Source organism: Primulina eburnea, chromosome 1, assembly GCF_022965805.1.
Source record: "Primulina eburnea isolate SZY01 chromosome 1, ASM2296580v1, whole genome shotgun sequence".
Classification (NCBI taxonomy): domain Eukaryota; kingdom Viridiplantae; phylum Streptophyta; class Magnoliopsida; order Lamiales; family Gesneriaceae; genus Primulina; species Primulina eburnea.
In genome coordinates, this window is record NC_133101.1 from 53,610,281 (window position 1) to 53,632,087 (window position 21,807).

The window sequence follows — 21,807 nt, forward strand, 5'->3', positions numbered from 1 at the left end:
CATCTTTCTTCCGAACAAATAAAACTGGAGCTCCCCAAGGTGATACACTCGGTCGAATATATCCCTTATCGAGAAGATCCTGTAATTGTTCTTTCAATTCTTTCAGTTCCAATAGTGCCATGCGATAGGGAGCTTTAGAAATAGGCGCAGTCCCCGGCACAAGATCAATACTAAACTCAACTTCTCGATGAGGAGGAAAATCAGGAATCTCATCGGGAAATACATCTGGAAACTCTTTCGCAACAGGAATCTCAGATAAAGAAGACTCCTTCTTCGAATATCAATAGCGTAGATAAGATAACCCTCATCTCCGCTATTCAACAATCGAGACATCTCCAAGGAAGATACCAATGGAATTTTGGCTTGGGAACCCTTGCCATAAAAATTCCACTTGGGTCCATCAATCGGTCGAAATCGAACTACTCCATGACAACAATCAACAGTAGCTCGATTCGTCATCAAGACATCCATGCCAACAATACAATCAAAGTCGTGCATAGGGAGGACAATCAGATTCAGAAATATCACATTATCCTCATATATCAATACACAATTATGCACAACTTTCTCAGACAATATAATCTTCCCTGCTGGCGTGGCTATCGACAAAGTATCATACAACGGGGTACACTCAATATCGTGAGATGCAACAAATGCATGAGATATGAATGAATGAGATGCTCCTGTATCAAATAAAACACGTGCAGGATAATCGCAAAGCGTGCAAATACCTGCAATCACACCTCCAGGAGCTTCTCTTGCCTGATCCTCAGTCATGGCGTACACTCTCACTTGAGGAGGAACTTGGGCACTCTGACCACCCGGTCCTCGATATCGTGGGACACTCGACTGCTGAAAAGATGGAACAGGAACAGCAGGTCTCATCATACTAGGGCCACCTCTAAATCCTGACTGGGGTTGAGCAGAAGTCGTACCCCTGTTCGGACATACTCGAGAGAAATGGCCTTCCTGCCCACATTGATAACAAGTACCAAACATACCTCGACACTGCTCGATAGTATGTTTGCCTCCACAATGACTACAGTAGGGAGCTATCACAGGACTCCCTCGCTGTGATCCACTAGAGCTCGAAGAAGACGAAGAAGCAGATCCAGTCTTCTTGAACTTCTTACCCCTCGGTCGCAAAGTAGGCTGCTGAGCTGACACCGGTGGTGGAGGAGTATACTGTGGACCTCCCCGCCTAAGTCCAGCCTCGGCTGCCTTGGCTCGTTCAACTGCCTCTGCGTAGCTGGTAGGCAATCCAGAAACAACATAGGTATACAAGACAGGATGTAAACCATTTACAAACCTGTTATATTTTGCCCTCGCATTCCCAGCCACGTGAGGTGCATACTTCAATGACGTAGAAAATTTCGAAGCATACTCTGCAACAGTCATCATTCCCTGCTGCAGATTATTGAATTCATTCTCCTGAGCAGTATAATAAGAAGGAGGGGAATACTGTTCCAAAAACTGGGCCTTGAAGACATCCCATGTGACTTCAGTCCCAGCCTCTTTCAGTCCAATCTCAGCGGCTTCCCACCAAGATTTAGCTCGGTCCTTCAACTGATAAAGAGCAAGTTTCAGTCTCCGAGCTTTGGAATACTCAACAATATTAAACAAGTGATCGATATCCTTCAGCCAGGCCTCAGCTCTTTCAGCACTCTCAGTGCCAAAGAACTTCGGTGGTTTCAGATCCTGGAATCGAGCCATCACAACATCCATGGACAATCCTTCAAATTGCCCAACAATCCTTTCAGTACTGCTACTCGCAGTTTCATTTGTGTGATCCATCTACAAATCAAAAGATGAATATCACAATTTCATATCAATTCATAATCTCATCATCTCATATCATCAATCTCATCAGATACTTACTCAAATCAAATCACATAAGAGCAAGTAATACAAATAAGTCAAACACATACGCACAATTCATTTGTGCCTATTCAAGTGTACACAAGACTCAATAGAGCATTCCCAGCTATGCTCTGATACCATCTAGTGTGGGGCTGTAGTATCCCGATGCCTAATTTGAGTTAATTATTGGATTAATTGTATTTCGGTGGGATCGGAAGGACCGAACCGGGTTCGGATCGTCCGAAGTTGGTTCGGATCGTCCGAAGTGGGTTCGGATCGACCATTCTGTTCGGAGTCAGACGAGTCATGTCATGTCAGAGTTCGGATCGTCCGATCAGGGTTCGGATCGTCCGAAGACAGGTGGCTGGACACGTGGAAGACATGCAGAGTTCGGATCTTCCGAAGTGGATCGGATCTTCCGAAGTGCACCGGATCGGATCTTCCGAAGTGGATCGGATCTTCCGATCGTTGTCTATAAATAGAAGCGCGAGGCTTCACTTTTCACTCGCCAATTCTGAGAGTTCCAGAGCGTTTTAGTCGTTTCTGATGGGTTTCTAGTCTTTTCCCGAGGTTCGGGCACTAGCGGGGAGCTACTGGTTTTGTAGCGGAGCTGTGCTCTAGTTGGGGGCTAGCGGCATCAGTGGGCTGACTACGGACGCAGGTATAGTTCTGGGTTCCCTTTGAGATTTGGGAGTATCTATTAGTCTAGTTAAGGCTTTTAGATGTGGTTTAGTGATATGGTATCACTTGGATTGTAGGCTTGATTCTAGGGCTGATTGCTAGGATCTACTGGTTTGAGGTACGAAAGTACTATCCGAGATAGCAGGATTGAGTATGCTTTACTATGTGTTGCATGTTTATATGTTGCATTATTATCTGTCATATGATGCATGGTTTATTATGCGGCATTTGCATAATCATGTTGAGCCTGATTATCTTTGAGATAGCCTGTTGAGAGGGTGCTCAGCCCTCGTTTGTTGTGGATGGTTGGACCCCGTTGGCCGACGGTGGTCAGGTCACCGGTATATCCACAGGTTTATTTTGGTATGGGAGCCACCTCCTGGTGCGACGGCGCAGAGTGCTACATACCTTGACGTCATTTACCTGAGCAGTATTTCGATATACCCAGATCCTGGTATCCAGTACATTTTGCATACATGCATGTCATAGTCTTGTATACTCATGCTTTCGGTGCTGAGCGTTTTATGCTCACGTCCTCGGTTTATCTCTGTTTTGGACACCCTATTCGATGGGGCAGGTCTCAGGTTGGACGGTCCAGGAGGGGGTGGACAGGGAGCTGGCAGAGGTTGACCTGTAGTTGTTGGTATTTGTTCTTGGTATATAGTTCGATCTGGTTGTTTAAGTATTTTGTACTTACAGATTTGATTGGGTTGTATTACTGTTTTTCCGCTGTTTACCTGATTCAGTTTTAAATGTTAATTTTGCATGCTTAAGTTCTGATTAGTAGGTGATTCTGGAACGGGTCACTACAGGGGCCCTTAACTCCTAATCGTTATTACAATGCAATCTGATTAGGGTTTAATTAATCACAGCGGAAAACGGGTTTAAAATTTCTTTACAATGAGCCCAAAATATCTCTTCTGATATTTAAATACTAAAAATAGTATCTAAATTCAAATCATAAAACACGCCCACACATAATCAAAACCAATCACATACAAATAACTCATATTCTCGGAACATGCCCCGGTATATAGATACATATACATATATACTGGGAACAACATATAAAAACCTCAACTCAACAGTGGCTCCCTCCAGAAGTACCCTCTCCGGTCTCCTGATGTCCTGGAGTACCTGCCATTGTCCATACACAAAGACAACAACAGTCCCCCCTTGGGGGTGAGCAAAGCTCCGTATGGAACAACCAATCATATATACCACAGATATCTAAACAATGATATATGGTATGCAATGCATGTATGTCGTGGAGGTATCAGGTCAAATGCCCATCCACTGAGCACATGTCAGAATCAATCGAATCGCTATCAAATCAAATCAATGCTCGAGCTGGCACACCGGCCGATATGGGAATACACATATGACAACGTCGACGAAGCGTCGTCAATCCCACATCTCATATCCAATCATATGGGGCCACAATTTTCTATGCTTTACGGGTCATATAATACCGGCATAGCGATTGTGTTCACAAACCCCGGAATCCAATCCAATCATATCAGGGTATCCAAGGATCATAGCTCAACGTGCATGTCATGTATCGATGTATGCATAAAATGACGTGTGTTAACAAAACATTTATTTTATACATCGATACTCCAATCTCCATGTCATGTATGCCACATCAAATCATCAATTAGGCACATAGACACGTATTCCAATCCAATCCAATCAAATCAATCCAATCATATATCATATAATACAGATACATGTCGTATGTTACCCGGTCGCAACATACCTTAATTCTTCGTTCCAATTGATGTAGCTGGAAGATACACTTTATCTACATCAATTACATACTCATTTCAATCAATAACATACTCCAAAATCATTAATATGAGTTTCAAATATCATTTGAAACTTCAAAAATTCATATCAAATCATAATCATATCATAATTCAATTCCGACTTCGATTACGAGTTTATTGTCGGATATTCTACTACATATCAGAAATTCAACTTCAAATACATGCTATTCCAGCACCTTGATATTTAAAGCTGCTGAAACCAGAAGAAAATTACCTCAGTCTGAAGCCCTCGACGCGACGATCACAAATATATAATTTGTCTCGCGTTTAGACAACGTCTCGAAGTCAAATCGGAAGAAAGAATTTCGAAATCTCTCGTGCTTTCTCGAAGCTATGGTGAGAAATGAAGAAAGAAACGAAACAGAAGAATTTAAGCTTATCTCACCGCCTCTCGCGCTCGGGCGGTAGAATTCTCGCGCCCGAGCGCGAGACACTCTGCCCCCGAGTACAATTGCACCGCGCTCGGGCGGTAGGAAATTACCGCTCGGGCGCGGCATGTTCTGTCCGAGAACATGATTTACATCGCGCTCGGGCGGTAACAAACTACCGCTCGGGCGCGAAGTATTCTGCCCGAATACTCTCCAACTCAACCCTGGCGCTCGGGCGGTCATTTTCTACCGCCCGGGCGCCGCACATTCTGTACAAAATATAAAATTTGTACTAATTTGGCGTCCGGCCTTTCCAATCGAGCTCTTACAACGTCAATTCATATCCAATACTCATGGTCAAAATGCACATCATATACATAATCACATATCAAATTCATTACTTATCGATAATCACATAGGATTTACGATAATACGATACACGGTCCTTACATATTATATGGTAGACGTTAATGCATTTCATTGTTTTGGGACGAATTAGGAGAACGTCCAGTGAAAGGACATGAATTAGTGCAACAAACCATTGACCAAGTGGAACTGATCAAGAAGATAATTAAAATTGCACAAGATCGTCAAGAAAGTTAAGCGATTACCAAGTGTATACCCCTACAATTTAGCCAAAGGAAAAAGTATTTTTTTAAGTTTCACCATTCCGCAGGATGATGAGATTTGGACTATGAGAAACTTAGCCCCAAGATTCATCGAACCTTTCGAGATCTTGGAATGTGGTGGGAATTTGACATATCGATTGGATTTACCACTGTATTTGTCTAGCATTCACATCGTCTTTCATCTATCATTGCTACGAAGGTATGTAGCAGATGAATCGTACGTTCTTGACCCGAAAGATGTTCAAATTGAAGAATACTTGACTTATGTCGAGCATCTCTCTTAATTCTGGGTAGGAAAGGGAAGAAGCTCAAAAACAAAAAAATCCCACTTGTTTTATTTCAATGGCAATGCCAATGTACCGTGAGGGCAACTTGGGAGTTAGAGAGTCATGATTTTATCTTCTCTCTTTGATGTAATAAGGGTTTGGTGCTAAAAAAATTGTGGTAACCTCCTCTTGATATTCTATCGCTAGAACTGAGTTGTTGTTCAAAGATTAGGATTCTTGTTTGAATAACTTTTTCAACGTTCCAAGAATTTTTATTCCAATGATTTATTCAAATTTTCGTGGTATAAAATATAGTTGGTCAACATTTTGCACCATATTTTGGATTTCTCTAAGATCTCCCAAGAATTTAGAGGAATCCGGGTCTATTTCCAGGAATCTAGTATTTTGAATCATATTTTGCTTTAGTAATTTGATATATTTTTGGTTGTTCATGATAGCTAACATTTATCAGATTTCATTATTTTTCATATTCCAAAACATTGGAATAAAACCTGAAATTAATATGCTGAATATATGTTCGGATCTATAATTTGACAATTATCTCATCCTCAACAAGATAAATTAATTAATAATAATAATAATTTATATGTCTGAAATAAATGAACATAGGTTCTAATATCAATTTCATACATTTTATAATAATAATAATAATAATAATAATAATAATAATAATAATAATTATACCATGGTTAATTTGGGTATATTTGAAAAATATTTATATCTAAAAGACCAACTTGAACTAATTGTTAGAATGATAAAACATCAATATGAGAAATTCTAAAGAAAGTGGATCAAATTGAGATTTTGTTAAATATTAAAGATCAAAGTAGATTTGTGCTATTTTCAGTATATATATTATCGTTAAATCTCATAAGAACTTTTCTCATAAACTGGAGAAGCTCCAAGGTTCAGCTTACAACGAGAAAATGAACTGCCAAAATTGTTACCAAATGAAGAAAATGAACTATTTATACTAAACTAAAACATGAAGAAAACACATTCCTAAAAGCGTGTTAAGATGAAACTTATTCTACCAACACTCCCCTTCAAGATTGCTGTAGGTTCAAGACATCAATCTTGGATAGGAGATAAGAATGTTGTTTCCGACTAAGTCCCTTGGTGAAGATATCAGCTAGTTGCTCTGTGGTAGGGATGTGTGCTGTTCTGATCATGCCACTCTTTATCTTTTCTCTAATTAGATGGAAATTAATCTCTATGTGCTTGGTGCACTCATGATACAATGGATTCACGGCAATGTGTAGCGCTGCTTGGTTATCACAATACAATGTTGGAGTTGAAAGTAATGTCACTCCCATATCTTTCAGTAGCCCAATTATCCATGTAATCTAACAAGTGGTGCTTGCCATTGCTCGATATTCTGCTTCGGCGGAAGATCGTGACACCGTATTTTGCTTCTTAGACTTCCAAGAGATCAAAGACTCTCCCAACTTGATACAATAACCTGTGATCGAACGGCGTGTCATCGACATGCTGCCCAATCTGAATCGCAATAAGCATGTAGAGAAAAAAAAAAATTATTGGCAGATAACAAAATGCCCAATCCTGGTGCAGACTTCAAGTAGCGCAAAACACGCACTGCCGAGTCCATGTGTGATTTCTTTGGTGCATGCATAATGTAATGCCCGAGAATTTGATTACTGTAATCTAAAATGATTTGGGTATAATTACGTAATCTGAGATTAATCTGAAATGATTTATGGATTAATTAATGTCATATAAAGGGACACGCTGGAATTGGATTTTGAATTATGAAGAAGCCGGGCGTCGGTGCAAGACAAACAAGAATTTTGTACAGAGCTCGTGGCGCCCGAGCGGTAGAAAGAGACCGCCCGAGCGCCAATGCACCATAAAAATGATACTTGAACAGAATGTTTGGCGCCCGAGCGGTAGAATATTACCGCCCGAGCGCCAAAGAAGGATAAGTTAAACCTTCGGACAGAAAGCTTGGCGCCCGAGCGGTAAAGATTAACCGCTCGAGCGCCGATCGAAAAATATGAAAATGTGCCACGTTTCTCTATCATGCAAGTTGGATATATATATGTATATATCAAGTTCGTCCCTTAGAATTTAGAAAGAAAGAATTGAGAAAAGCCACGAGGGAAGCTTCAGAAATCCTTACGTCTTTTTATTTCAATCCGTCCATCAGATTTTGAATCTGAGTACAGTATTGAGTTCCTATCAACGTAGGCTACAACTGGACGTAAGTTTTGCTACGTTTTGACATGTTTTGAAATTATACTATTGTCAGAATTGAATAGGATTCATATATGATGTTCTTGTCATGTTAGACATCATAGAATCGAAGTCAGATTGAGAAACATACTGCTTATGGAATTGTTATGATTTTTGGAGTCGATTTGACGGAGAATTCATATCATAATTGTATTGTATTGAAATTATGACTGGTATCGATATCGATTATGAGTCTGGTATTATATCTGTGATGTTCGGATTGACGGGGTTATCGAGACTGTATTGTTATGCCGTCGAAACATCAGTTAATTGATATTGATCAGATTCTGTAGTGATTTCGATTATATCGTGATATGGTCGATATGGATTAGAGTGTATCGTGATTTGATATCGATCAGCGTATATTTCGATTTAAATATTAATCAGAACATGTATTGAATTGAGTTGAATATTGATATTATATCTGTTCGGTATTGTTATTACCAGATTGAGAATGGACCGAGATAGAGTTGGGAATTCTTCTTCTTCTTCTGAGCGAGAAGATAAAGGTATAAATTAATGTTGAGTTGGGATTTCACAACTCAGGTGAGGTTTGACTCGAGTTTTCCTAAATCACATACTTTACTTTATTGCGTTGATATTTGCATTGAGTTGATTGATATACTTGTTCTCTTGAATTATAGATGACAGATGTTAGACGAGTAGTCTTATGACAGAAGTGCCTGATAGTGGTGGGATTACCACGGGCACATTGCACGATGTCATGAGATATTGTATTGGCGGAAGTGACATAGTCTGTCACTGGATAATTGGCTATCGATGTGGATAGAATTATAGCTCCTTCTATTACTGGTGATCAGTACTCTATCGATGTGGATAGAATTATAACTTCTTCTATTACTTTTGATCGATGTTATATCGATGTGGATAGAATCGGAGTTTCTTCTATTACTGGTGGTCGATACTATACTGATGTGGATAGAAACAGAGCTTCTCTATTACTGGTGAACGATACTATATCGACGTGTATAGAACTGGAGTCTTTTCTATTACTGTTGGTCGATATGGAATGCCAATGCCTGGAAACCGGGATCCCTAGGCTAGGATTGAGTCTAGTCTAAAACATGGAGTCACGAGTTTGAGTGACAGTTGTATTGATTTGTATTGATGGATGTTGAATGATGTCCCTGATATTGGTTCATGCTTAGAATAGAATTTATTCTTGATATTGAATTATGTTCCTGATTAGGGTACATGTTTAGAATATGATTTATTCTTGTTATTGATTCATATCATGATTTTGATATATGATAGGATTTTCTGGTATATGCTTTTATATTGTTTATATGATTGCATGTATACATGATTTATACTGGGATATTTATATCTCACCGGAGTTGTCCGGCTGTTGTCTTGTTTGTATGTGTGCATGGCAACAGGTGGGATAGAAGCGGGGTCAGGACAAGAATGAGGCTGAACTAGATAGCGTGGAGATTCGGACTCAGAAGCCACTTAGGATTCAGCACTGATATGTAGTTGAACCTAGTTGGATTATTGAAAATGATACAATAATTGTATGTTATGTTTAATATGTAATTTGAATTTAATTACATTACGTTTCCGCTGTGTAATTTAAAAAAAAAAAATAGACCCTGTTTATACTAATTGATTAATTAGTCATAATTATGATTTAGAACATGATTAACGTCCGGGTCCCCAGACATAAACTGACTGAGGACTTGTACAACATAACAAATTTCAGGTCTTGTAATTGTAAGGTAAATGAGTCTACCAACCAATCTCTTATAAGCACTGGGATCAGACAACAAATCATCAGTGAGACCAGGAGTAGAACTCTGTTGACTAAACACATCAAGTTCATGACTGGTCAGTTTTTGGTGCTGAATAACAGGAGTATCACAAATTTTAGCACCTGTCAACCCGAGTCAGTTAGCAATTCTAACACATATTTACATTGGTTGAGATAAATCCCGGCCTTGGACCGAGCAACTTCTATGCCGAGAAAATAACGCAAGGAGCCGAGTCTTTAATATGAATGTGAGAATGTAAAAAATTCTTCAGATCAGTAATGGCTTTCTCACTACTTCCGGTCACTATAATATCATCTACATATACCAACAACAACAACGTGATATGAGTAGAATCATGCTTAGTAAAGAGGAAATGATCATTAACGGATTGAACAAAACCTGCCAGCTTCATAACACTAGCAAATTTAGTATTACACTGCCGAGAAGCCTGCTTAAGACCGTATAGAGACTTAAGCAACCGTAAAACACGTTTCTCCCCTTGAAGAGGATTCCCATGTGGTATTTGCATATACACTTCTTCCTAGAGATCTCCTTGGAGGAAGGCATTGGGTACATCCATTTGATAAAAGGGCCAATGCTTTGTAGCTGCCACACTTATTAAACAACGTATAGTGACGATCTTTGCTATGGGGGAGAAAGTATCATGATAATCTATGCCTTCTAGCTGTGTGTATCCCTTGGCTACAAGACGAGCTTTAAAACGATCAACAGTTCCATCTGGATGTCGCTTAATTTTATACACCCACCTACAACCAATAGACTTCTTCCCAATTGGCAACTGAACCAAATCCCAAGTGTGGTTAAACTCTACAGCTGCCAGTTCTAAATCCATGGCTGCCTTCCACCTAGTGTCCAAGATGGCCTCATGATAAGAGCTAGGCTCTCTGTCAGAAGAAACACATGCCAAATTTTTTTGATAAGGTTGGGAAAATTTGGAATAAAAAAAATAATGGTGCTAAGGATATTTAGAGGTGGCTAAATTACTATGGGATAAAGTGGGACAAGAATAGTCCTTGGTCCAAATGGGAGGTGTGGAGACATGCAAGGATCTTCTGTGTGATTGGGAAATTGCATGGTCAGTATGAGGAACAAGAGGTGGGGCTGGTTGGACAGTAGGATTAAAAAAAGTAGGTGAGATGTCCCCCTCCAAATCTGATGTAATGGAACAAGGGTTAGAAGTAGCATCTGATGGAAATATAGGTAATAATGAGTCTGGAATAGCAAAAGGAAAAATATTCTCATGAAAGACATCTCTTGAAAAAATAAATTTCCCAGTAGCAAGATTCATAACCTTGTAACCTTTTTGAGTGCTAGAATAACCCAAGAATACACAAGAATTAGCTCGAGCAAAGAACTTATTTCGAAGGGTTAAAGAAGTGGCATAATATAGACAACCAAAGACACGAATATGATCAAAAGATGGAGTTTTATGGTACAAGATCTCATATGGTGTCTTGTTCTGAATCAATGGACTGGGGGTACGGTTAATGAGATAACAAGATGTCAAGACACAATCTCCCCAAAATCGTAAAGGTAATGAGGATTGAAACCACAGAGCACGGGAAATATCAAGTATGTGCCTATGTTTACGTTCAACAACTCCATTTTGTTGTGGAGTGTAATGACATGAACTTTGGTGTATCATGCCTAGAGATTTAAACAACAGGTTGCATTCACTTTTGAAGAAATCACCTGCATTGTCTGTTCGGATGGTTTTTATGATGGCAGAGAATTGAGTATGAACCATCCGAAAAAAAACTTTAAGATTTTGCAGCACCTCAACTTTAAAATGCATGAGATAAACACAAGCTGCTTTAGAAAAGTCATCAACTATTGTAAGAAAGTATTTCTCACCATTATGCGTGAGAGTATGGAAGGGGCCCAGACATCAACATGAATCAACTCAAAACAACAAGAAGATTTGGAAGAACTCAGTGAGGGAAATTTAAGTCTTGTTTGCTTATACATGGGACAAATGGAACAATGAGGAAGAATTACATAATTTTGAATAAATGGCAACAATTGCATTCTAGAAATAGACACGTGTCCTAAGCGTTTATGCCAAAGAAAATTATCACCAGAAACATTGACAATTGAACTATTATTACGAACAGAATTATTGCAGACTGAATCAAGAGATTGAACAAAAGGTACTAGACTGTGATCTGAGCTGGAAAAAAATATTGTATCAAGGTGATAAAGTCCATTGAATTCTTTACCAATCCCCATTAATTTCCCAGTCTTGAGGTCCTGAAATAAACAAAAGTGGGGATAGAGTGTAACAAAACAATTGTGGTCCTTGGTAAACTTGGATATTGAAAGAAGATTGAAGTTGAAATCAGGCATATGCAATACGTGGTCAAGTGTGATAGAATCAGTGAGTAAAACAGATCCTACTCTACTGACAGAAGCCTTGCTACCATTTGGCAATCGTACAGACCTAGGAGAAGTCACTATGGGTTCAGAGTTGCGCAGCAAACTAGAATCACTAACCATATGTGCATTTGCACCACTATCAATTATCCATTGTGAGGGAGAGTTCGAATTATCAGGTGTACCTGCCATGTTCACAGTTGGTTCAGTTGGAGATTGAACCTTGTGTGTTCCTAACATCTTTAATATTTCAGCATACTGAGCTGGTGTGAAGATTGAAGCACTGGTAGCACTGGGGACTTCCGCATTACCCATTGGTGAAGTCTCTACTGGTGCAACATCAGTTAAGTTTCCATATGGCCTTTGATTTTTAGGAGCATCCTTGTATGATCTTCCGGTTGGCCCCCTCCTATTGTTGTTAGCTTTGTATAGTTTGTGACCGGGAGGATATCCAACAAGTTTATAACAGAATTCCTTGGTATGACCATTCCAGTGACAATAGTCACATGTTAAAGTATTTCTTTTCTGATTATTCAGTTTGCCTTGTACAGAAAAGGGTTGTTGATGGCAATTCAACTGTAGAAAGTGACTTGTGTGATTCCCTTGGGATATGATCGAGAATGATTGGCCTGCAAAAGGTAGAGGGCTCATGATCAAAATTTGGCTTCGAATTTGAGCAACCGTCATTTAGTCCCATCAAAAATTGTAGAAGCTTGTGTTGCTGATCATGTGCAATGTATTATCTTGCAGTATCACATTCACACGATGGAAGGGTGACTACGGAGGAATACTCATCCCACAACTGCTTCAATCTACAATAATAGCTCGACACAGTGTTGCTACCCTGCATTAAGCGTCCAATTGCGCGATGCAGAGCAAAGATCCGTGAACCATTCACTTTATTGTATTGATCCTTGAGATCATTCCAAACGGCAAATGCATCAATGGCGTAAACAATACCCCCAAAATTTCTTTCGAAACCGAATTCATGATCCATGACAATACTAACGCATTGCATCTCTCCCATTGATGCAAAGCTGGTTGTTCAAGAGTAGGTTTCTACACGTACCGTCGATAAATCCAATTTTATTCTTTGCACGTAATGCAATAAGCATGGCTCGACTCCACACTCCATAATTGTCTGCCCCTGTCAAGTGATCATTAACAAGGCACATACCAGGAGTGTCGGAGGGATGAATGTAGAGATGATCATTGAATCCAATACTAGCCGCCATTGAAGATACTTGGAGATTGAGAAAACTCGACCGAAGCTCCAGAAAAGAAGAATTGAAATAACCGCACACCGATTCTCAAATTGGTGTTGTTACAGAGCGATGCGTCGAAGAAAATCAAACGTACATTTCAGATCCGAAATTCTGCTCTGATACCATGTGAAATCTCATAAGAACTTTTCTCATAAACTGGAGAAACTCCAAGGTTCAGCTTACAACGAGAAAATGAACTGCCAGAATTGTTACCAAATGAAGAAAAGTAACTATTTATACTAAACTAAAATAGGAAGAAAACGCATTCCTAAAAGCTGTGTCAAGATGAAACTTATTCTACTAACAATTATATTATATAAAAACACTCTATACTAACTATATAAAGTTATGAAATAATTTTATATTTACTTAAAATATCAACGTATTTTTCAAAGTAATTACATGATATCTATATATAATTACATTTTTATATTCTATTTTATCTTTTATTTCAATTTCAAAACTTTGTGATTTTTATTTTGATATCTATATATAATTACATTTTTATATTCTATTTTATCTTTTATTTCAATTTCAAAACTTTGTGATTTTTATTTTAAAGACTAATTTATTCTTTATTTGTATAGATAATTTTATCCAGAACACGCATCATCCGCTAGGATATATAAAATCCGAAAAATGGGCTCAAATATTGGGCAGAGAAGGGAAAAAATCTGGAGAGTAGGGAGAGATTCGAGCTCGAAAGCAAGAATCAAGAGAAAAGACAAGAAAATTGAGATTAGAGACAACAAAAGTCAAGACTTATCCAGAAAGAGGTTTTATTTGATTATAGTAATTTGTGTGAGCTAGAAAATGGGGGATTTACAGCCGTCCACAGGCCGCAAACGCCCAAGATATCAAGAATCCGGAGGGGAAACTGACCCGGAAAATGTGGCTGATTGTTCAGGTTCTTCCTTCCGAGGTGAAACAATATATTTTCCTTCTTATGCTTTATTGTCCGATTGTTTTCTTCCGAAACTTTCTTGGACTCATTGTTATGACATCGTTTGATTTTGCGTACTTTACTTCACAGAGGAGGATTTCTCATTTAATGATACTCTGGTTGCTCTTCAGATGATGCGAGCTCAGTTTCCAGCTATTGAAAAGGTCTTTATTTACTCTCACATACAATATTGAAATTTTGGAAGTTTAATATATTTACTCTTTTATGAATCTCTTCAAGGCAGTTCAATTTTATTTGTTTGCAAAGCTTCCAATTTTGGAGTTCTATGTGTATTCAGGTGTCTGTTCAACCTTTTGTTTTGCGGTCACAGTTGTACAGCAGCATAGTGGATAGGACACAAGTGGACCGAGATTTAGAGGTTAAGTAGCTTGTTTAGCATTTACATTTTCTTAAGATATATTTTTTCTTGTTGGAATGTGATTATTACGTCAATTGTTGACTTGATTCGAGGTATGTTTTAATGATTGAAATCATGCTTCACTGTTTTATCTCCTTATTTATCATTACTAATGATCATACATTATTCTCCTAAAAGGAACTGTATTCCAAGATGGTTTTCTTATGGGGTGATTATCGTGCGCGCACACACAGTCCTGTGGTTGTGATGAAATGCACATAGTTTTAAAAAAGCTAATGGAAAACAAAATCATAATCACCCCATAAGAAGACCATCTTGGATATCGCCATACAGAAAACTTTAAAGTTCACTTCTCAACTAAATGTTATTTGTTCACCTTTTTCTTTATTAAACTCTATTCACTAGGTACATGATTAGTGGATGTAATGGTCCTTCTTTTTCTTAATCCTCTGCAGTCCTTGCGAAGGGACAGAGTGTTGCGTGTATTTAAGTTAAATACTGGACAGGATGATCATGCCATAATGTTTATGGATGACTACGTGAAACAGGTTGGTTTGTCTATTTAGATCCTTCTGGATTCCTTTTTTCTAATCATAATTCAACAGTTAATGGTATGACTTGTCCATGCCTATTTTTCTTTTAATCTTTAAATTTTGTACATGGAATTGGTGCTCTTATGATTCATAGGAAAATACTTAAATATGTATATTTTCATTCTCAAATAACTGTTGTTTCTGATAAATTGTAGCCTAAATGCATGGGATTGCGTAATGAATGGCGTGCATTTTGGGTCATTCCAATTTCTTCCTTTCATGTATCTTTTATTCTTTGAACGTTGATCCCGTATTGTTATTTCATCATTCCGGAGGAGTTTGTGGAGCCTAGAGGTTCCATGATTTGTTATTTCTTCGTTATTTTATGAATCATGTTACAAAAGTTTGGAAAAAAGTGTGCATTGTATATCATCTAAGCTTATAAAACAGACTCAATTCAAAAAATAGAAGACCCTGTATTTTTAAAACTCTCCCTTCAGACTTTATTTTTCTTGGGTCTTTACTTGCCCAGTAATTTGTTCATGTATGAGTATTGTTTGAATAGTTGAAATTTGTGTTGTACGACTGCTATCACATTAGAAGATATGCTGTTGTCTCGCATATGAAGAATCTTATCCTTAACGATCAAAGACTGACAGAGGTATTTGAATTGTTTTAGATTGAAGGTGTTATGAGAAGGTTGGAAGAAAAGAAGAAAAATGATGTCACCGTTTTTGAGTGGTTTAAATTGCATGTGATACAATCCAAGTTGGATACTAGCATTGAGCATGAAGAACTTGTGAGTATTGCTTTCCTTGAATAAATGTTCAAATGTATAACTGTGCTTGAAGCAGCAGCTTGTATATCTTTTGCAGTGCTCGCTTCTGTCATTGGGTGGAGTGGTGAAAGAGGATCACATCACTCAATTAATTAACACTGGTCTTCTTGTGAGTATACATACACTTCACTTTTCACGAAAGCACTACTGCTTGTGTCCATTACGTAACGGCTTCGAGTCTTATTAAGGCGATTTACTTCACCTGTTTCTTCTTTTGCATTTGCCATATCGAGAGAGGGATGTGTACTTGTGTTTGGGTCTTGGATTTTGTTGGAAAAACATGAAATTAATTTGTATTTCTTTTCTAGGTTTGCCAACTTATCGATCGAAACATGTATTGGTTTTCAATTCCGAACATTGGTTCAGTGCTCAAAGGTCTCTCACAGGTATTGCTTATGGCTACTCATCACATTTTGGGGGTTCATATTTAAGATGCAAAATTATATTTTATCTGTTCGTTTAGTCATTGTATGTATCCACGAAATAGTTGGTTCGAGTTGCACAACATTGAGCCAATGCTATGCACACTATGAGCTGTTAGAAATGTGGAAATCCGTACTAAAGATTCACATTATTTTGAAGGGAAGGAAGGAGCTTTTGTCTTTACTGAATCGTAAGCGATACAAAGAGATGCTGTTGGCTACTTTGGAGAAGAAGCGTCTCCAACTTTCTCCTCTCGATATAAGATTTCATCTTCGAGATCTGATTGGTTCAGGCCACCTGAAAACCGTCCAGACACCCAGTGGATTGGTGGTTCGGGTTGCAAAGGATTAAGACGAAGGCATAAAAAAAAACGGACTACTTTTGTTGCACTTTCATTTTCATTTAGGTGCCTTTTATCGAAGACTCCTCATTCACGAATGCTTGAGTGCTACATGTGCAAGGGAAGAACAATTCTGGTAAGCAGATGTTCGGAGAACTTGGAACTGGTAAGCCAAATCATACAACTCTGCACTCGGGCCTATGTAATAATTACAACCTCCGACCGCTCATCGATCATGTCCATTATGGGGAAGATCTTTCGAAACTTTCGTTGACACGACTCTTCCGGGTCACCACATAATTCTTATGGATTCTATAGTGTCATTTGTTTAATTGTCTTGATCACAACAATGTAGGATGCGTCAAAATCAGGACCAATCCACCCTTTGTATCGTGGAGATTTTTTCCTTGACAAAGTCAATATATTTATTTGATATTTTTAGATGGGTTTTTCGTTTTCTTTTTGATTAGTGGATTATTATTATCATTATTTTTTAGTTACAATTGAATCTCGAATTTTAGGCTACAACCTTCAAATAATCGCAGCGATTACTCTTCTTGTTGTCTTATTGACAGGCATCTTAGGGTGCACCACCTTAAAAAAAGTATCGGTGCTGTGGATTTCTCTATTCAGCGTTATTATCAATATGGTGTTTCGTATGCATAATTAATACGTGACAAGAATACGTTTAATCGCAATAAATGTTTGTTGGTCCGTATATCACTTCAAATCATATCTGAACTTTCATAATTATTGCATTTTATGGGTAAAATTTTTATTTTTACAATCAACTTTTTTGTAACACAAACTTTTTATGAACTATTTTGGGTATTGTTATACGAGAAGAGTAGGTCTCATGTGATATCGTCTCACAGATTTTAATCTGTGATACATGTCAGCTTTACCGATATCCACAATAAAAAGTAATACTATTAGCATAAAAAATAATATTTTTCATAAATAACTCAAATAAAAAATATGTTTCATAAATAAGACCTGTAAGAACGTTTCACACAAGTTTTTGCCATACGCGAATACTTAAAAATGTGTGTATTATTGATTTAAGTGGATTAAACTAAATGGAATAGGAAGTGATACCCCAGGGATGGACCACTACCCCTGGCCCATCTCAAGTCCAACTGGAAAACAAGTTCATCAAGGGCCCAAGTATTCTCTTATAAATATCAGGTTTGAGTGCGATCAAGACCGTTAAAAGGGGGCCAGGAGGATGTCCTGGCGTAGCCACTTCGACGCTCAAGTCAATGATTGAGGATATATGGAAGGAGCAGCTAAAAGTGCTGTTTCAAGTCAATGATTGAGAATATATGAAAAGAGCAGCTAAAAGTGCTGTTGAAAGCAATTCAGTGAAGAGTGGGTTGGATGGAGCGGATCCAAAGCAGAAGCGGGTAATGGTCCACTGTACCCGACATAAGTAACAGGTTTGCACGTGAATGGACTTGGGATGCACCGGATTCGGACTTTGTTCCGAATTCAATTGGCCCCACTTTGCGTCAAATCGGATTGACCGCAGAAAGCGGGATTCTCGTACCAACGATGCATTATTTTTGTTATCATTTTACTGTGAAATATAACTATGCAAAAACGAGTATATCTTTTATGACACGATATCACAAATATTTATTTGTGAGACGAGTCAATTCTATCGATATCCACAATAAAAAAATAATACTCTTAGCATAAAAAATATTATTTTTGCATGGATGACTCAAATAAAGATCTGTATCATAAAATACGACATGTGATATCGTCTCACATAATTTTTTGCCTACAAAAAGTTAGGTGTCTCGTGAATTTATGAGATAATATTTTTGTGATTTTTTATATGTCGAGTTTTGCAGTAAATGGATTATTTTTTGTCATAAAATTTAATCATTGTAAAAATTTAATTATAATTGATTTATTTCTTCACAGTGCATTATCAACAAGAAGTAACAACACATGAGTACTCTCCTTCGATCATATATCAGTGGTCCGATCCACGTGATGCATGTTAATACCGTTAGAATATTTATCATCAATTTTTCATATAAGATAAATAAACATATTTTATAGATTTTAAAAGTGAATGAAATTTGTTACATCAAAATTAGTTAGTGTATTGTCCTCATATTTTATAATATAATAATATAGTATATTATAATATAGTATTATAAATATTGGTGTAAATATAGATATATACCAATATTTCTGATGATAATGATAAAAACATAGATAATTTAAATGTGTGTCCATGAAAACATTTAAAAATGACTTAATAGGAAGTTCACATGTACCCTATATAACTTTAATTTTATGAGTCTAAGCGAATATTAATTAGACAATTCCAATTACTTGAATATATATTTTCAAAATAAGTAACAGATTAATGGTAATAATATTTTCTATATAAATATATATATATATATATATATATATATATATATATGATATGTGTTGATTCGGTCCATATTTAGAGTGCATAACAACTAATTTTTTTGAGGAATCAGATTGAATAAGATATATGTATCACAAGATAGGGGACGATATCATAGGAGTTTTCGTGAAGTTTATAATAGATGGTTTCTTGTAACTGCGTAACAGTAATGTAAGTTAGTTTTTTATTTGCTATATTTATGTATTTGATACTTAACCAAATAAAAATTTATTCATTAAAATGTTAATAAAATTTTGCAAAAATTGTTTATTTTTTTGTAATATATATATATATATATATATATATATATATATATATATATATATATATATATATATATATATATATATATATATTTGCAATATTCATCCATCAATCCAAAGCTAGTGGATTCTAACTTTGATCTTTGAGAGCCGCAACAATCACTTTGACACCAGTTTCAAATATCACATGCTCCACTAGTAGGACAGAAATAATTGATCTAATATGAACCTCGATCAATCTATTAATTTTATTCGAGTTTACACGTGCTAAAAAAATGTTAATTTAGCGACGATGTTCAAAAAACCATCGCTAAATTTAGCGACAGTATTTCGAATTCCTTAGCTAAATTGAATTTGCCCTCACGGTTTTAAGAAAATCGTAGGCAAATTAACGACAATTTTATGGAAAGCTTGTAATATAAATCAACTTCATGAAATTTCTAATATATAGATTTATTCATACAATCAAAGCATGCATGATCAATTGAATGATTTGAAAATTTCTGGCTATTGATCAATTATAATCAGCACATTGTATTACTTAAGATATTATAGAATTTAAGCCATTGGATCATAACATTGATATCTCATCTTGTAATATCCAAAACTTTATTCAGACCAAACCTATAGTTTATATATAATGTATTTATTATATGGAAACTGATATGATGCTCATCTATCGTGTCTACCGTCAATGTTATACTGATCACCTATCGAATATAGTAGAACATATAAAACAAATTACATCTAATAGGAGATTATCACCTCAAAGGTAGACACATAGATGAACACGGTGGGTGGATATCATATCACAATTGTCTATTTTATTATATATCGTAGCAAGATTTATTTATATTCTTACTATAATATATATCCTTCATAATTTATATCCATCATAATTTTGAGATATACTGAAATGAACTGCCTTTAATAAATTATTAAGTGAAATTTTTAATTTTGATATTATATTTTAGTTTGTTATGATTTTGGTATTTTATTTTATCTAATTTAAGTTTTAATCATATATTTTTCAATATTTTGAAATTTTACTCTTTCTTAATTGGCTATCCTGATGTGCAAACACTAACGAAGTCGTGTTAGTGTCACGTCAGTGCCCCATCAGCTCTGTGTCGTGAGTATTAAAACTAAAAAATTGAAAGGAAAAAAATAGCAGATTAAGACTCAAATTCAAATCTAAAATACATGTATAAAGCTGAGGTTTAATTAATATTAATAATCATTTTCTTCATACCACGCGAACAATTTAATTCCTCAACAAAAACAACATACAAGTATACATATATTTTGTACCTACATTAAGATTTTTGTCGGAAGAATATGATAAAATGCTAAAAATAGACTTCTTAAGTAATGAACCAAAGAAAACCACGATCCTAATAATTCCCAATAAAAATGCTAAGAAATTATGCACACTAATATATTATTCCCACGTATATATGTTTTTTTTATATACATACACGTAAATTAAAGGCAGTAAATTAAAAATAATATTTTTAGATTGAGACAAAAATTAAATTTAATTTTTATAAATAATTGAAATAAGTGACTCCTTATTCTTATAGTTAATTAAGCCATCTACAAAAATGATCTCTGATCACACACACACACACACGTGTGTGTGTGTGTTTGGGCATGGCTGATTATATGCTTGTTGTCGGCCAAATTGGTGAAACTTTATATTATATTTCTAAAAAGATTAATAAGTTTTTCAAACATGTCAAGCTCGCTTTAATGATAGTATTCCATGTTCAAGATGAAAAAATGTCATAAATGTTGGAAGAAATTAAAAAGAAAGAGATTGAATTTTGTCTTTGTCCTTTTCAATGGACGGGGATCTAACTATAGATTTCTATACGCGAATTTTCAAACAAAAAAATTCCTATTTTTTTTTTATATATAAAAAAACCATGTGCCTAATCTAACTACATGGTACAGATTCTTTAAACAATTCAATCCTTTGAATTGTTAAAGATTGAAACTTGGATCTAACTTAACCCCAAAAGCTAGCTTAAAGGAGGAGGATTGTTCAATCCCATATCTACTACTCAAATGTTATTTATACAACCGATGTGGGACAATTAACACACCCCTCTCACGTCCAGGAATGAACATCTGGAGCGTGGAGTTTACAAATGACCCAATTATGGGCAGAACGGGTGGCCTAATTATAGGCAGTCCAACACATAACGGTGAAACTCGGGCTCTGATACCATGTTAAGATTGAAACTTGGACCTAACTCAACCCCAAAAGCTAGCTCAAGGGAGGAGGATTGTCCAATCCGATATATACCACTC

The 21,807-nt window shown here is 36.6% G+C and overlaps 1 protein-coding gene across 5 annotated transcripts; it reads left to right on the forward strand.

Moving 5' to 3' along the window:
- Positions 1 to 13,933: 13,933 nt before the first annotated feature.
- Positions 13,934 to 17,235, forward strand: LOC140831178 (uncharacterized). Of its 5 annotated transcripts, none has more exons than XM_073194981.1 (8): positions 13,934 to 14,260; positions 14,372 to 14,445; positions 14,580 to 14,660; positions 15,116 to 15,208; positions 15,873 to 15,992; positions 16,069 to 16,140; positions 16,340 to 16,417; positions 16,614 to 17,235. In XM_073194981.1, exons 1-8 carry the CDS (start codon positions 14,152 to 14,154, stop codon positions 16,803 to 16,805), a joined length of 819 nt encoding a protein of 272 aa, XP_073051082.1. In that variant the 5' UTR covers positions 13,934 to 14,151; the 3' UTR covers positions 16,806 to 17,235. The 5 variants fall into 5 exon arrangements, with proteins under 5 accessions (XP_073051082.1, XP_073051117.1, XP_073051098.1 ...); XM_073195016.1 differs by having other exon boundaries at positions 16,619 to 17,235; XM_073194997.1 differs by having other exon boundaries at positions 14,613 to 14,660.
- The last annotated feature ends 4,572 nt before the right edge of the window (positions 17,236 to 21,807 follow it).